Source organism: Lactuca saligna, chromosome 7 (genome assembly GCF_052625555.1).
Source record: "Lactuca saligna cultivar CGN05327 chromosome 7, ASM5262555v1, whole genome shotgun sequence".
NCBI classification, from domain to species: domain Eukaryota; kingdom Viridiplantae; phylum Streptophyta; class Magnoliopsida; order Asterales; family Asteraceae; genus Lactuca; species Lactuca saligna.
The window spans coordinates 118,602,374-118,621,520 of NC_136423.1; the positions used below are offsets into that span (position 1 = coordinate 118,602,374).

A 19,147-nucleotide genomic window follows, 5' to 3' on the forward strand; every position below is an offset into this window, starting at 1 on the left:
GTTGCTTCATGTTAAGAGCAATTATAATGCTTTTGTCTTATCTTCTTGGTACAAACATGGTTTGTTATGGGTTTTAATGTTTTTTCTATTTAAGTTTAATGTTACGAAAAAATAAAGATGATATGCTTCGTTTGGTATTATTTAAAAAAACCCGTGTTCTTTTGCTCTTGCATCACCTTATATAGTCAATTTTGTGTGTTTTTTTTCTTATTAATTTATCAAATATATGGTTTAAAGTTTTGAAACAAAGAGATGCCTCGTTTGCATGAATCTTTGTTTTGTTATATTTAGTTGCAATTTTCGCTTCCATTTCCACCAGTATTGTTAAATTTTGATTCGAATCTTGTGTTTGTTTGGTTGTCTTCGCTTCTGTAATGGTTTGGTTTTATTGTTATTTGGCAAACTTTCAATGCTTATTGCTCAAGCATTGTGAGTTTGGGGGAGGGAAAGAGAATAAAGAGGATTTAGTACATTAGTTTAGTACGATGAATTTTAGCTCATTGGATTTTCTTTGTTGTGATGCTTCTACTAGAATCTTTGGGGTTCGTTTGTATAATGTAGAAATGCTATCGGTTTGTTTTGGCTATTTTTATGTAGATTGTTTGGTTTTGACTGTTTTCCGTGCATATTGTTTGATTTTGGATGTTTTTGTGCAGGTTGTTTAGTTTCAATGCTTCTCTTGAAGAGTGTTTGGTATTGTTGCTTAGATGAAGATTGTTTGTCGCTATTGGAATGCAGAGTGTTTGGTTGCTTGTGGATATGAATGTTTGCTAAGGCACACTCAACTTCTCGTTTTTGTTTCTTTGAAGACAAACCCTCGATCCTTGTTTTCACCACATTGTGAATTTGAGGGGGATGTTAGCATAATAAGTTATTTGGGCTCTTTTTGTATTGGGCCTTATGTTTAGCCCATTAGCTAGGTTAACACTATATATCTTTCCTATTTATAGTCTTATTTACCTTTCTTTGTATTTATAATTTTCTATTAACAATGTAACATTAACCGTTTTCTCTCTATATTATTATTAGTTCTATGTAGATTGTTATTAGTTTACACATTTCTAATCCCAATCTTCATGAAAAGCTCACAAATCCAAAATTAATGATGTTTATTGTTATGATTGATGATATGGATGATGAATATATGGTTTAGATTTGAGTTTATGCTTCCATTTCTATGTTGTAACCTTGAATTCGAAGGAATCCATGCTTTAGGAACTTTAAATCCTAACAATGGTGTATCAGACGTTAATCTATCTAAATTTGAAATTGATTATGAAATTTAGGTCATATGATTTTTATATAGATTTAAGTGTCTATGTGCAAATCCTTGAAGGAAATCAAATATAGAAGTCATGAAAGTCTTTTGAAGCTTAAATGAAGTAGGATGATGATCTCCTTTATGATGAATTAATCATGTTAATGATGTTAGTTACAATATAAATTAGGGCTTAAAACATAGATTTGGATGCTAGATAATAATCCTTGGTCATTAGAAATCAATTCGGAAGTGTTAGAAATGAATTGGATAAGTTTTGGAGCGATTTTCTAGCTTTACGGTCGTTATGTGACTGGCCTAGTGTAATTCTAACATTGTCGATTTGACATCCTATCCTAAAAAGTTAAGTACTTCAATTATTTAATTGGTAAATGTTTTGTAGTATTTTTTGCTTCCTTTGGGACATTATACGAGTGTTATGAGATATTTACTTTCATCTAAGCTACAAGTGTCTCCAAATAGTTTAGTTAGAGATTAATTAATGAATTATAATTATTATGGTTCCTTGGGTGTTCATTGTCTTATATTCATATTTTGAAATTTGAAATGAATTAGAATATTTCATAGACTGGTAAGGCGAATTACTCTCATGAATACATATCTCTACACTTATTTTGTGAATTATAACTTCTATAAAAGTATCCATACATGCCATAATTGTAATACATATGATGTGTTAAAGAGTTACAAAGAGTTTTGAAAGTAGTTTAAAGTGTTAAAAGAGTTTCAAAGAGTATGTGTGTATTTGAATTTATTTAAGGAGTTTTAAAGGGTAAAGAGCAATAGAGCATACATAATTGCTTTTAAAGAGTTTCAAAGATTAGATAGTATGCATTATGGATTTTAATGAGTTTTAAAGAAAAAAAAAGTAAGTTTTGAATTCTTTTGAAGAGTTTTGAAGAGTACGAGTATGTTTAACTGCTATAAAAAGTTTGATCATAAACATTGCATTCATGTTTAATTGTTATGTCTTGAGTGAAGTCTCAAAGATTTGAACAAAAGAGTTTTGGGCATATTGTCCCACTCAAGTGAGAGAGATGTTTGTATTGTGATTTACATGTTAGAAATGTCATGATCAAGGGAATAGGCATTGCAAACTTATTCCATGGTTTCATGTGGTGGACACATGATTCTAAAATAAGAGTAGAGACTAAAGACTAAAGAGTAGAGCCTCTAAACAGATTTAGTGAGAAATGTTAGAACTTTGTTTGTGCCTCAACTTGCCATCATGTCCCTTAATAGGAAAAGACGTTTATGAGAGTAGAGAATGGGAACAAAGGGAATAGATGCATATGCATTTCATGCTTATTGAAGTTCATCAATACAATATTAGGAGTTAATGTTTTGTAATGATTTCATCTATGTAACTTGAATAATGTTAAACCATCGATACAAGAATAGTAATTTGAATAATGTTAAACCATAGGTTTCATATAACACGATCAAATTAAACAAATAAAGACTACAAATAAATTCTGTTCCTCAACAAAAAATTACACAGCACAAATCATCATTTGCAGCTCAAATGACAATTTAACCAAAAAAAATAGATTAAAGATTTTCCCTCAAACTACAACTTTTGTTTTTTCCTCAACCGATTCGAAGTTAAAACTTCTTGCAACATCAAAAAACCGAGCAACCGCCTCCTCAGGAGTCCCAACAAGAACACCATGGCCCAGGTTTAGAATGTGACCCTTTTGCCCAGCACACTTCACAACCCTATAATTATTTTTATAGAAAAAAAAAGGTTAACTGCAAGAAATAACATCCTACTACAACATCCTATTTCCATTTCTTTCTCTTACAACATTGTACTTTCAACTTTTTTCTTATCAAGACATTCTTAACTTAAAAAAATAATAATAATAATCTACCGAATTATAGCATTGCACTTTTGACTTTCTCTATTAAGACATTATACTTTTAAAATTCTACCCAATTACAATAGAGAGAATTGTTTCGAGTAGAATTTCAAAACTACAATGTTGTTATAGAAAGAAACAAATTAACAAACATACATTGCTATATTTATTGCAATGAATCCACTCACCTATGAATTTCATCACTCAAAGCGGAAAGAGGCGAAAACAAATAAGCAGGATCAACATTTCCTTGTATACTAATATCATCACCCAATCTCCGCCTTCCATCCGCCATATCAACCGTCCAATCCAATCCAATCACATCAACACCCGTCCCTTTCATCTTTTCAAGCAATCCACCATTTCCATTGATGTAAAGCACCAATGGTATTTCTGGGCACCTTTTCTTTACAATACCCACAATCTAAAATAACAAAAAGATTCAATCTTTATTATAATAATTATAAATCTTGATGGAAAGAGGATCGAGGAGTTGACTTTGCCTCGTTGATGTATGGTTTTGACCAAAGCTCCCACATGTTTGGAGGAAGTTGTCCACCCCAAGAATCGAATATTTGTACACAGTCAGCACCCGCTTTGACTTGGTAAACAACGTATTCGGCTATGGCTTCGGTCAAATGAGAGAGAAGAGCGCGTAAAATGTGTGGGGCCGTGTGACACATGCTTTTTATATTTGTGTATGTGCGTGTAGTGCCGCCTTCTACAATATATGTTGCGATTGTCCAAGGTGCACCTACAAATCCCAAAACCGCCGCTTTCCCGCCAACCTAATTCAAAAAATTAGGGTTCAAATGTGGTCAAAGAGGTTTCGTTTGACTTTATAGTCAAACTTATTACTTTTGGATTTCGAAATTGAATTCTAAACCTCACATAAGGACCAAAATTGCAAGAGAAGACTTCTATGATCAAAATTGCAAAATTCAACTATACTCAAGGACCAAAAATGTTGTTTACTCATTATAAATATCACAAGGGTATTTTGGCCTTATAATAAGAAAATGAAGAATATAATTGAATTCCCTCCACCCTCCCCTAGAAATAGTAAAACCATCAAACATGGCATTTGAAGGATTCCGTCCAATTGGCAACCAAACACGCAATGGAATGGAATGGAATCTTGGATTCCAATTCCGTCAGATTCCGGAAACCAAACACGCCCTTAGCATAACTTCAAAATCTACACGTTGACTCAAACAAAAAAACGAATAAAGATAACCTCAAAAGTCAAAGCATATAATACCTCTTGCTTCAAAATCTTGAGGGATTCGCCAACAAAGCTTACTTTATCCAAATTTATGGGATGTAACGCTTTTAACCCTTCTTCAGAACGAATTGGGGTTTGAATAACGGGTCCCCTCACTTCTTCTATGTCAAAAGGAACACCAAATGCGGGTAGAGGGGTAAGAATGTCCGAGAAAATAATGACTCCATCTGGATGAAAAGCTTCCCATGGTTGCAATGAAATTTCCACAATGAGATCGGTTGTTTCCGATCTCTCTCTAAAAGACGGGTGTTTCTCCGCCAGTTTCCGATACACCGCCATGTACCTTCCCGCCTGACGCATCATCCATGCCGGTGGCCGGCTCACCGGAAGTCCTCTTGCCGCCTTGACCAAAAGTGGCTCTAAATTGACATTTTTTAGGTAAGGGCACAATTGGAAATAGAAATATGGAGAGTAAATTAAGGATTATGTTGCAAAGGAATCTTTAATATTTCGCCCATTCTAAATGGGCAAAAATGTAATTTTCACATATTCTTCCAACCTGTTCTTCATCTTCCTATTGTCATCAAAATTAAATCGTAATAAACATCAAAACTTGGAATTTTTTTCATTCTTCTCCAATAAAGATCAAAATAGGCTTCTAATTTGTGATTTATCATCAATTATCATCTTCATTATTCGATAGAAATTTTGATTCTCAATTGTACATTAATCTACACTGAATAAAAAAGAAGTCAAAATTACAAAGAAAAACCATAAATTTGGTTTATGACTTTAGAAAACAAACTTGTAATCTCCCCAACTCCATAGTGAATCCAACATCAAAGAGAGTGGGTGTTTTTGCAGAATTTCTGGGATTAGGGTTTTTACAGATCGCATTAATCCCCATCTCGTTAAATAGGAGTATGGTCAAATTCACTACTAACAAAATCACATTGATAACGAGTTGATTATGATCACAAAAAACTACAACCCAGTGGCTTAATGTGTTAATTAGCTAATATTCATCTCTTAAATGCTGCACAATTCTATCTTAATCTTTAATCTCGGCAATGAAGAAATGTGATTAATGCTCTGTTAACACCTTGCATTCATAATTTAGCATCAATAGCAATAAATTAAGGAGAAAGAACAATACCAGAAGAAGCAGAGGCATAGGGACGAATCATCCTCAACCGATTAAACCTGTTGGTGGGCGACACAAGAACTCCATTTGGGGTGCTCGAATTAGACCTTAATGGTACAAGAAAACTGGATGATTTCCATCCAAGGCTGCAACACCCGCACCCGCTGCAATTACATTATACATTCAGTAAAATCACAAATTTTGAAATCGAATTACACACAAAGGTGTTGAAATGTGCGTGTGAGTGGGTGAGAGGTGTACCTTGTGATAGAAGAAAATCCCATCTGGGAGAAGCAAGAATTTGAGTCTCTATGAATCAGAGATGATTACGATGGAGCGATGGAGTTCGAGTGATGTAATTTTTGGGTCTGTCCGATTGTTCCATGGGAGGAAGGGAGTGTGATTAGTGGCGTGTTCTTATCTAAAGAGGATATCGGACATCTTTTTCGTTTCATGTTTAAAGTTACTTACAGTAACACCCCTTCAAATTTAAGTAAATATAAAAATCCCCCATTATTAGAAAAAATATTACTTTCAAAAACACTTTTCTAATGTTTCTAAAGATCTGTGGCATACTTTTAGGATTTTTGATTAAGTTTGAAGCCTCACTTTTATTCACATAAACAAGTTATACGAGGCTCGGCTCGGCTCGGCTCGGGTTCGGGCTCGGGCTCGTTTAAGTTATACGAGGCTCGAGCTCGAGCTCGGCTCAATTCGAGCTTTCTTGTACTGAGCTCGGTTCGAGCTCGTAAAGAATTATACAAGCTCGGCTCGGGCTCGGGCTCGGGTTCGGCTCGTTTTCGTCTGACGTGCCTAAATAAGCCTAAGCTCGGCTCAAGCTCGCTAAGAAGCTCGTTTAATAATACCTAAATCCCTAATTTCTCAAATATGTTTTTATTTTAATATATGAAAATAATAATAAATTATATTATATTATATAAAGGCTCGTTTAGCCTAACCGAGCTTAGTGACATAGGCTTGAGCTCGAGCTCGTTTAACAAACGAGCTTAATATTAAGCTCGAGTTCGACTCGGGCTCGTTTAAAATCGATTTCGAGTTGAGCTTTTGACGAGCCGATCCCGAGTAGCTCACGAGTAGCTTGACTCGTTTGCACCCTACAAGTGATGCTTAATTACGATTTATAAGATTATTTATTGTTACTATTCTAAATATTTAAAATGTTTTTTATATTAATGTTAATTCATTCATTACCAAATTCATAAGAAAGATTTACATAGACGTTATGGGTAAACGGGCAACAAGCTGTGCCACAACCCTTTTTTGGATGGCAAAACTAATTCTTTTAAAAACATCTATAGATCTAGGAGTCATAACATTACTATGTATGACCCGTTAGACTCTATTGAGTAGCTCCACAGCTTTTGGTGCAAGAAAACCGAAAGTATCAAATGCAAAGGGTATAAAAGTAAGTTGATTTTTCATGCACGCTTTCTCATGTTTTGCCACTTTGCTTGATGCAGCTTTTAAAGCAGTTTGCCCCATGGTGAAAACTCCACTCCCTAAGCCTACAAGAGGGGAAACCCTTGTTAGATCCACACATGCATGTTTTTCTCCAGCTCATCCAAACACTAAAACATCACCCGGTCTAAGTGTTGATCTTCCTTCCAATAAGTCAGTCAGAAAGTTCACAGAGGCCTCTTTCTTGGAAGAAATCACAACGCGCCTAAATATGTCGAAAAGAACATCCCTAACCAGATCATGTCGGTACTTGAAACCTGGGAGCTCTTTACAATGAACTGCATGCTCCCCAAAGGAGTCCAAGCATGCCTTGCGACAAACAAGGCAAGTCTCGTCAGCTGGAAATAAAGGGATCATAAGGTGATACTTTAGGATGACACGATACTCCATTGGTGACATATGATGGCCAAGACCGTTAGTAGGAATAGTAATAAGAAAATCCTGAGCATGTGGGGCCCTTAGACATTCAAAAATTACTTTCTGACTAATCGTCATGTCGAAGTGAACTTCCATGTTTTGGATAATTTTACTAAAAAGGGAACTAGCCTATGAATGTTGGGCTTTTGGAGGGGCGGTGTCCTTATTAGTGAAACCACTGAATTCAAAGCTCAGAATCGTATCACGAAGACAGGCCAAAGCACAAACATAATCTGAATCCATACCACATATATCGTTATTTCGTAAGATGTGGTTTTAATGACAAATGTTCTTTTCAAAGTGTTCGTTTATACATTGTTAAGTTTGTTTTTTTATGACCAAATATAACACTCATTTATATCATAAAAGTCAATGACACGAAAAAACGTGTCTTATTAGAACTTTTCTTTTCAAATATGAAATCAAACTAGAAAAGTTATAATTCATTTTTATTACACTTGCCATTTCTGTAAACATGGTTATATATATATATATATATATATATATATATATATATATATATATATATATACTATCTTATAAAAGAAATCTTACTATTTCTAAAAATAGATTGAATATAATAATATTATTTTTTTTAAATGTTCAAATCATTAAGTTAATAGTACAAGTAGTCATCAATAAAATAATATTAAATTTTAACATGTGTTTTGAATCCTTATATATCTCAACAAATTCTATTTCATTCCCTGAATTTCGGATAATTCAAAATTTGAAACCATCAGAAAATACATGTTGATTCAAATATCCCTCCTGCAGATGGCTCTTTCTTAACAGGTTTTTATTCTAATTCTTACTTGTAATTGATTTCATCATTTTTAACTTTTTGTATTTTTATCTTATAAATATGTTGGGTGAAGGCTTTATTATATTAGGTTTGTTCCTAAAAAGGTTTTTACTATGTTTCTTTAATGTGTTGGCTTTGCAGGTTCAAAGAACTCAACCAAAAGGGCTAGTTAGAGCATTGTATTATCATTAGTTTGTATATTTTGGCATCTTACTTTTTCAATAAAGAACGGTTAAACACAAGATTTGACATGATTAAGGTAGTTTGTATATTTTTAATCTTGTTTAGTCTAAAAATGAAACCTTTTTCATCATTGGTCCTTATAATATCAACTTTCATCACATGGACTTCCTGATTACGGTGATTATTGTCCTTATTATAAGGTTCTATATAGATTTTGTTCTATATTTTAAGGTTTCGAGAACCTAAATCAATATGAATCCTTGAATTACATACCATCGTTGAAAATGTTTTAATTTGTGACCAAACTTGGTTTAAAATCACAATGAACAAATTGACACTTGAGTATTTTGGTCTTCTCAAAGGCCTATTTATCGACTTTTGAATCACAACACCTAATATTCTAAAGGTTTATTTTTATAAACTATTATTTATATATTTTATCATTTTACTTAGTATGACATTAAATTAATAAAAGAATTAAGGAAAATGAAAAAAAAAAAAAAAAAAAAAAGATGACGATAAACAGTACAAGTGGTTTGGGTATGTATAAATGGAAGTAATAACCATTTAGGGGGTGTTTGGCGAAAAAGCTTATTGCTTATTAGTTTATTAGCTTATAAGTTAATAAGTAAGTATAGGGTAACTTATGAAAAAATGACGTATTAGAGGTTCCCCACCGGAATAAGTTATTTTAATCCATACACTTTTTTAACTTATAGTAATGTGGAACCTAATAAGTTGTTTTAAAAAAGCTTAGCCAAACACCCCCTTAATATGGTATAGTAATGCTCTTGAAAAATAGATGTCATTTAATATTCATTTCTCGAAGTGAACGCAAAATGATTTTAACTCTAAAGAGATCAAATTATTTGCTGTACGCCGCTTTGCGCGGGTAGACGGCTAGTGTGTGTGTGTGTATATATATATATATATATATATATATATATATATATATATATATATATATATATATATATATTGCAATGTTGTTTTCCTAGAATATTTAAAGAAAAAAAACATTTATGTTATTGAGGTGACAATCATTTACATAAACGAGACTAATAATGGCATGAAAAATATGTTGGGATTTCAAGATCAGGTTTAATCGTAATTACCTGGATAGTTTACAAATTATGATCTTGAAAATTATGTGTACCTATGCCTAATGTTAACAAAATAGTTCAAATCTCAGGCACAAAATAGGAAGAAGGAACTGGTAACGACGTATTGTGAATTATCCCCAAAGTTCTAAATAACGTAAAGCGTGATTTGTCGGTAATATCAGACCTTAAGCTTTTCCGAGCCTTAACGAGTCACATCATTTGTAAAGCGTGATTTAAGGCGACAATTTTGTATATAATTCATATTTTTATATGTATTTTCAACTATTATTTAGGTTTACACACATATATGAGTCAAGGCGGCGTTTTGGTAAAACTTGATGGCACATACAAGTCTTGGAACCATGGCGCGCCATGGCAGAGCCATGTCGAGCTTTTTAGAACATTAATTATACCAAATCAAACAAGGGTCTTAAGCCCCTAGTTACGACGACAATATAACCAATATTTTTTGTGAAAATCGATTGTGTTGGACAGAAAAGGAATGTGTTTAGCAAAAATAGAAATAACAATGTATTTTATGTTTTTACCACATACATACACGACCATACACATATGATAAAGTCACACATACAAAGAAGACACAGTGCATGAAAGATCACAAGCAATGACGAGTTTATGCATGTGTAAGGTGGGTCACATGACCCACCTAATTCTATAAATAATAATAGAAATTATATACCAAGATATTGAGGAACCATCTAAATGTTATTGAATGACCTACCTTATAAAGAAAATGAAAGAAGCGAGAGAAAAAGATTTTGGATCGGTAAAAAAAGAACTCAATTATTGAAATAGAGGCGAAGCAATGGAACGACAATTCGAATTATTTAGGAAGAATAGGTTTTTTTACAACTTAAGTTTCCAATTCAATTTTGGATAATGGACTCTTTTATTACATTATCATATTATTATTTTTTATTTTATTTTCTGAGTTATAATAAAAATAAACATACATCTTATTTATTAACTTTTTCTATATTGGGAGAACCCGCGAACAAATCATTTCTCATTTGATCGTCAATCTATATCCATTTTCTTAGCTTCTTTTTTATTTTTGTTTACTTTTAAATAGATTTTCATTTCATTTTTTTCTTTAAATGAAAAACCTTTACTCACACATTTTTTTATTACTGACTATTAGATGTGTAAATAATAATTAACAGACTGACTTTATTTTAAATTTATGTTGATTTTAGAAATTTTTTTTTTAAGGTTTATAGGTTTGGGTTCGGTCATCTCATAATTAGTTTTTATACATGTTGAATTGGTTATTTTTCTGGTTGAACCCGATTTTTTTCTTGAACCGACCCTAGTTAGTGAACCACTTGGGTTTCTATTTTAGACTCGCCATTTATGACAAATAGGCTTGGAATATGCTATTTACCACATGGAGAATGTTCTCTGATGACTTGTTCATCACATCTTTATAAATCATGTTTTATTCATTTGTTAGGTGTGTTTAGACATGTAGTTTACAAAGAGTTGTGAAATGAGAGTTAATTTAATGTGGTTCCTTTTTTGTATATTCTTCACAATAATCGAATGCAATTTTAATTTCTATATGTCAAATACAATTTTTCATGTCCTAACACATAGTCACATGCAAACACACACCACGACTATATATACATACACAGTTGGGATGCAAACTCAATCCCACATCGGTAAAAAGCTTTGGGTTGGCATGGTTCTTTTCAAGAGTCATGTCAGTGTATGATTTTAACTCTTTAGATTCATAGAACGATGTCAGGCTGCGAGTCAATTGTTACTGATGGAGGGACACTAAGTTGTGAGTCAATTTGTAACGACCATAAAATTCGAGCCAAATTAAAACATTTTAATTCATTCAAAAACGTTAAGTTCATAGATTCGTTTTCAAAATAGTTTAAACATCAAAGTATTTCCCCAGAACCATATCACATAAATCATAAAACATGAGGAGCGATACGATCATGCCTTCGCCTTGCCACGGTCTCCTGAAGTACCTAAAACCAAACACTAAACTGTAAGTCCGAAAGCTTAGTGAGTTACCCCCAAAATACCAACCAAACATAACATACTCATAACATATCACAAACAGATGAACCATGCACATCGGGTCTACCGTGGGACTGGTCCGCCGCATCGGGCCTTCAGTCCACCTGGCCCACCCTCCGAGCCTAGCCATGTATATTGAGTCTACAGTGTGATTGGTCCGCCCTCACCGGGTCTTCAATCCACCTCGTCCACTCTTTTAGTCTACAGTATGACTGGTCCGCCCGCACTAGGCCTTCAGTCAGCCTAGTCCACTCTCCGAGCCTCAACACGTCTGGTCCGCCCTCTTAGGGCCTTCAGCCTATTTGGACCGCTCCCCGGGCCTTCGGAATATCCGGTCCGCCCTGGGTATGTTGTCCTACAGCACAAAGCAGGACCCGCCTCAACCCAACCCCTGTTAAACAACCATATACACATAAAATAATTAATCATATAACAAATCCTTAACCAGACAAACAGTCTAACATATCACATAGCATATCAACATTTTAACCAGGATTTCAACCTAACCAGTCACTAGCATAACATTACCCTATATACCGGGTACCGACCCTAACCATGTCACTAACATAACACTATCCTAAATACCAGGATGCAGATCTAGCAAAGCAATAACTTAACAAATAATGCCCAGATTTCCATCCGATAAAGGGTCGGCCTTGGTGTCGTAGACCCTATCAATATAGTGAGGATAACTCACTTCACAACTGTTGACTAAAAGATAAGACCAAGCTGCTCCGACCACCGACACGATCTTCACCATAAAACACTACCAAAGAACCAATTCCATAAATACCAATATTACCAAAATACCCTTGGAAGTCAAACTGGTCAACTATTGGTCAACGTCAAAGTCAAAGTCAACCTTCCTGGTTGACTCTACTCGTCGAGTCACGTCGTCAACTCGCCGAGTTCCCTTACCCAGAAAACTCTCATAACACACTTAACTCGTCGAGTCGCCCCAAGACTCGTCGAGTCCCCCCAAGACTCGTCGAGTCCAACGATCTTTGAGTCCCATCCTGCCCAACTCACTGAGTCGCCAACCTACTCACTAATCCAAGGCTTAACCAAAAGAGGTTGGGGTTCTGCGATCTGACTCACCGAGTCCAAGAACAGACTCGCCGAGTCCAAGGCAATCTTCAACAGACTCGCCGACTTGTCCTTCCAACTCGTCGAGTTCCTGCCCATCATCATACAACTCGTCGAGTCCACCCATGTGACTCACCGAGTCGCTTCAGTTCTTAATCCATACAGTGGATTTTCGAGCCATGCAGGGGCTCCAAATTGTAGATCTACTCTTCTAAGGCCCACCCTTCACGTAAAGTTGCAAACTTTACCTGAAACCAAGGAGATATAGGCTTAAAACACCCTAGGGCTAGGGTTTATGACAAACGTGCCTCACCAACACACCAAAGGCTGATACTTTACAGGTTTTTGGACCAAAACAAGCCTAGATCTAAAGTAGCAACCTCAGATCTGGGCTTCTAACTCGAAATGGCTCCTTAACATGCCAAAATGGCCCCAAAACATCATCCAAGGTAAGATCTAGAAGCAACAAAGGAAAAGTGACAGATTGTTACCTTCAACTGATGCTCACAACCACAAAGTTGAATCCTCCAGCTCCTTAATGGTCGAAACCTTCAAATCTTCCTCTTGCAAAAGCCCCAAGCTCACTTTCTTCCTCCTCTTACTCAAATTAGGGTTTGGAATCACTTATAGAAGCTTTTGGCCAACAAGGAAGCTGAGGAGAGGACATAAGGTCCTTTAAATAAGGTGCAAACCCTGAGATTAGGGTTTTTCTCATTCCAGCGTCAACTCGTCGAGTCCAACTTCCGACTCGGCGAGTTGGTCACTTAATTCACGACTCAAACCCGCTCCGACTCGTCGAGTCCCTTCTTCGAAATTACACAATAAACCCTTAATCCATACTTCTGAAATTCGGGATGTTACACAATTGTTGATGACAAAGCGATGCTATGTTGTGATTCATTTGTCAATGACGGAACGTTGTCAAGTTGTGAGTCGATTATTGATAATGGAATAACACTATGCTAAGAGTCGGGTGGAACGACACAAGGTCATGAGCCATTGCTTGTATGCATTGTATGTGTATTGAAGTATGTGGTATCTTAGGGAACTCATTAAGCTTTATGCTTATAATTGTTGATTAAATGTTTTTTGATAATTTTGCTGATAGACGGAAATCCCCAACGTAACTGTACTGTAACGACCAAAAATTTCAACAAATTTTCAACTTTTCAAAACATCCCAATTTCTTAAAGTTTTTACAAAAAGGTTTTCAATACATTTATTATCAGAGTATTCCCAGAACCATAATATAAAACATAAACACGAGGAGCGGTACGATCACGCCTTTGCCTTGCCACGGTCTCCTAAAGAACCTGAAAAACATTAAATCACAACTGTAAGCCCGAAAGCTTAGTGAGATACCCCCAAAATACCAACCACATATACCATACACACATAACATGCTATATGATAACAAATCACAGAACAACCATGCATATCGGGTCTACTATGTGACTGGTCCGCCGTATCGGGCCTTCAGTCCACCTGGTCCACCCTCCGAGTCTAGTCATGTCCCTTGAGTCTGCAGTGTGGTTGGTTCACCCGCACTAGGCCTTCAACCCACCTGGTCCACTCTCTGAGTCTACAGTATGACTGGTCCGCCCGCATCGGGCCTTCAGTCGTCCCGGTCCACTCTCCGAGCCTCGGCACATCTGGTCCGTCCTCGTGGGGCCTACAACCTATCCGAACCGCTCGCTGGGCCTTCGGAATAACCGGTCCGCCCTGGGTATGTTGGCCTACAGCACAAAGCAGGTCCCGCCTCAACCCAACCCCAGTCAAACAACCATGTGCACATAAACATAAAATCATATAACAATTCACATCCAATCAAACCAATCTAGCAGATCACGTATCATAACATACTCTAAACAGAATACCGACCTAACAGGTCTCTAGAATATACCATCATAATACCCGGATGCAAACATAGCAAGGCAACAACATAACAACGATACCCGGATTACAATCCGATAAAGGGCCGACCTTGGTGCCTTAGACCCTATTGATATAGTGAGGATAACTCACCTCGCAATTGTCGAAACTCTGAACTTGAAAAGCGGACTCCCAAATCACCGACTCACCGAAAATCCCGAACTAGCCAACATAGCAACAATAACCATTACTCCCAACACTATATCCTTCCAAGGGTAAATGGACCAATTTACTCTTAAATCAATCTCGTCCATAACTAAGGCCCACAATCAAATATGAAAGGTTCATCACTAGATAAGCTCTCAAGCCCACTAATGGCCCAAAAACCAAAAGTCCGAAGCAAGGCCCAATATTGACCCAATTTACTAAATTGGGCCTACCTCACCAAATGGGTCTAGGCCCATGGTCCAGAATAATTAATGAGTTCACAATACTCCTTCCATAATGTCCAGTCACAGTCCATAAATCCAACAGCCCAATCTCTAAGGCCCAAAAAGAAAACCCAATAGAGGGAGTACGCTTGGCGTACCCTCTTTGGTACGCTAGGCGTACAACGTTGATTCGCAAATGGGGATCGGAGCACTGACTCGCTACGCGGGGTGTACTTCTAGGTTATGCGGGGCGTAACCTCGTTGCTCAACAAATCCATGCAACTGCTTAATAGCTTAAGCTCTTAAGCCCAAACTTCAGATCCTTAGGCCAAATATGATTAGGATTCATAAAGTCTCAAACTTTATCGCGTGGGATGTCCATAAATCTCTTAATCCAAGGTCTTAATCCATTAAGACCTACTTATATCACACATAGAACAACCTCAACCCTTGGGACCTCATTTTTCTCACTCAAGACCTCTCCTAAGGTCTGAAAGGACAGATAATCTCGACCAACTCAAAACATACAACAAGATGAGGACTTTTGGGACAACAATGGTGTCAAAGCTTCACAACACCTAGATCTACACAATATAAATGCCAAGCAAAAAGCTTTATACCTCATATAGGCTCCAAAGGATGATGTCTTTCCAGATCTAAAAGCTCCAGCCATTCCTCTCCTTCTTTGACAACTTCTCCTTTCTTCCTTTATGCTTTCCTTTGCTAATCCAAGCTTTCCAAGACCAAACACACCCAACAAAGGAGGTGGGATGGCTATCTAGAGTTTCTGAGGTTAAGAGAGTTATTATGGAGGCTAAGGAGGAAACCTTTATGTTCCTTATATAGTGGTTGCCCTTAAAATTAGGGGTTTGGGATTCTGAGAGTACGTTGGGCGTACCTCTAGTACGCTGGGCGTACTCGACCATGCACCCGTGTTTCTTTCCCTCACTACGCTGGGTGTACGTCCAGGTTACGCTGGGCATACCCAGCCAAACACAAGCACGCATGCTTGGCATGCATGGGACCCTTTTACTAATTTCCCCTTAGGAACCATTGCTGCCCACTTCTTAATTTACAACCCCTCCTCCATCATAACACGTTCTTGCCAAACTCTAACTCCACATCAAGGGCCGAAACCGCCTTACTCTTGCTCTCGGGAACCCAAAATTAAATATTTCACGAACGGGGCATTACAATTCTCCCCCACTTAAATTAGGCTTCGTCCTCGAAGCCTACGGCAACTCTACTCCAGAACTACCCCCGCAATGCACCACCTGGCATTCACCGGACCAGGTTCCTCAAGACACAACCATCGAAACCCGAAACCCAACTTTCCTTTTCTTGCTGACAGGATGATACGTGCTTCAGCCTCAGAGCAAATCCCACGAGTTCTCCACCGCAATCTCATACCCACACTGAACTGGCTCTAGAATCCTCGGGTTGGGAAAACTCGATACACTGATGACACCTCCAAACATCTTCCAGGATGAATTTCCACCACATAAATCAAAATCAAACTGGAAATCCGAGATTCCATCCCTGCATTCCTTCCGAGCCTCAGCAACCATCCAACCCAGATGTGATTCTAATCATAACTCTGCACTACTGCTTTCACTTCCGTGAACTTACACTCCCTCTCGGAGCTACATTCCCCTCCTTTCCCTTACCAAGGAAACCCACTTGGCTGCCTTGACACTTCCACAAGTGCCATAGTGCTCACTCAAAACTACACCGTTTTGTTATAGCATAACCGCTATCCTATGCACCACACATACTCTGGATCCGCTCGCGAAGACTCTCAAGTCCATGCTCAACCTCCCACCATGATCAATACCTGGGGCCAGACCTTTTAACACTAACATATCGCGACATACTCAATCCATTTCCTCGCACCGATCTAACGACACATGCATAGTCTTCAGCATGACTGGACCGCCTTACCAGGCCTTCAGCTAAACTAGACCACTCTCAGAACCTTCAGCAGACCTGGACCGCCCTCCAGGGCCTTCAACCTGGCTGGACCATTCTCCGAGCCTTTGGCCTGACTGGTACGCCTACCAGCCTTCAGTCTATCCGGACCGCTCAACTAGCAATCAACATTCCGAGTTACTCCTTCGGGAAACTCCTCCCATGCATACTGTTCTAGCCCTCTAGGGGTCCCGAACTCTACCACCATCCCACATACTCAGTCCCGGCCCGATCCCAGACCTTCCACAATCAATCACCCTTGGTCTGTATCCTGCCTCGTACGCCTGCCACTTACTCATACCGGCCTATGCTTTTGGCTGACTGAAACACTGCTGAGTCCCACGCAGCTAAACAACCACTCATGCTTACCGATCTTCCGGAGAATTCTCCAATTCTCCCCTACTTAGAGCACTGACTATCAACCACCGATCGCCATCACCGAACTCCCTCAACAACCCTTCACGACACAAACACTTACACGCGAACTGATTCCTACTAAAATGAGCAACCTTCACAAATCGCATATCAACACTGATCCTCCCGGGCTCGAAAGAAACTCGATCTTCAACTAACCACTCCTCAGACTGCAGATGCCACCTGATATTCAGACCAACACTAGATTCCCACTAATAACCCTCATGAATGATAACCAACGAAATTCCCAACACTAAACCCATAACCATGCCATAACCCTCAGAAATCAATGAATACAATACCGAAAACCACACAACGAGACTAGTAGATAAAAAAAATACTCCACAATAATCATAAAATCTCAAGACATCAAGAAAGAAACATACCCACAGCTGCATCCGGCACTGCCCTGACTGTAACGCCCGCAGATCCGGGCAGTCAATTTAGAGGCAATAGGGGTCGAAAACGACTTTTCTACAAAAAGATTATTTAGAATAAATAATCTTAACCAAGTTGTAGAATATGTCACAAGGTTTCCGTACATATAAAGGACGCCGAAATCCGAGTTATAACGAAGAAGTTATGACCCGTCGAAGTTTCGCGTCGGAACTAGCACGACGTCGGGAAGCGTAAATAGTAAATTTGTGATAGAGAGAGATTTAGCCTTAGCGCTCTAAACGAAAGTCGTAGAATATGTTAAACTAAGAACATCGATAAAAAGAACGCCCAAATCTGACTTCGTATGAAGAAGTTATGATTTTTCGAAGTTTCGGATTAGCGGTGTACAACCCGAAATTCGAATTTTAGATCGATTGATTTTTAGCCGACACAACCTAAACAAGAATCGAAGATCTCGTTATTAGTAGCATAACGATAAAAATACAGATGAAAATGGACATCGGATAAAGAAGTTATGAGATTTTAACGGACCAATCCTGTCCCGGCCTGTTAAAAATATAACTTTAAAAATAAAGTCAAAATTAACCGACGGAGTCTAAATGAAAGTTGTAAAGTACGTCTCCACCTACTCGTGGATATAAAGAACGTCAAAAACGGAGTTCGTATGAACGAGTTACAAATTATAATAGCATATTTACGTATTAAAATAAAGTATAAATCATGTATACGTACACATATATATACATATGTATATATCATTAGAAAGGTATCGACGATGCGGTCATTATAAGACTAATGTTGAGTTCTTTCGACATTAGTTTACTACAAATATCATTAAATCCATTTAAAATAGTATTATAGAGGGGTGTTTAGTTGTTTATATAACTAAAAGGTCATTAAGTAATTATGGAGGGTAGTTTTTGAAAATTCAATTAGTATAAATAAGAACCTTGGGCTCTCATATTTCTTGCACCATTCTCTTGATTCAAGAGTCTTTCTCTCCTTATCCCCCGAGCATTTCGGTCCCTCGTGACTCGACTTCTCTTTCTGTAGTTTTAGTATAGTAAGGTGAGCACTGAAGCGTTACACGAATCTTTCTTAGAAAGATCCAGCGACGAAGTTCTGCCCCTGCAGAGCCCGACTCCTAGCTAAAATCCCCTTGAAAGTAAGTTAGTCTTACCCTATTTTAAATATAGTTTATATTTAAAATTAGTATTGTTATTATAAATTTATAATAAATATTTGAGCTATTATAAGTGTCCTTATAATATCTTTTAACTACTCGCGGTACGGGGAATCTGGTTTAAAGGGCCGCATAGGGTTGTTGAATTTTAGAAGTGTTATACGCCAAAATGGTCCTGCCCTCCGATGTTTTATGTCTGGCCCCTGTCTGTACATAGTAGTTGGAAAGTATTGTTTAAA

At 37.3% G+C, this 19,147-nt stretch overlaps 1 protein-coding gene across 1 annotated transcript; it reads right to left on the reverse strand.

Annotated features, from left to right (window-relative positions):
* Positions 1-2,669: 2,669 nt before the first annotated feature.
* On the reverse strand, positions 2,670-5,931 carry HEME1 (Uroporphyrinogen decarboxylase). The gene is made up of 6 exons (XM_078964079.1): positions 5,772-5,931; positions 5,523-5,674; positions 4,403-4,785; positions 3,645-3,929; positions 3,330-3,565; positions 2,670-2,998 (listed from the first exon to the last, which is right to left on the reverse strand). Exons 1-6 carry the CDS (start codon positions 5,792-5,794, stop codon positions 2,845-2,847), a joined length of 1,233 nt encoding a protein of 410 aa, XP_078820205.1. The 5' UTR covers positions 5,795-5,931; the 3' UTR covers positions 2,670-2,844.
* Positions 5,932-19,147: the final 13,216 nt, after the last annotated feature.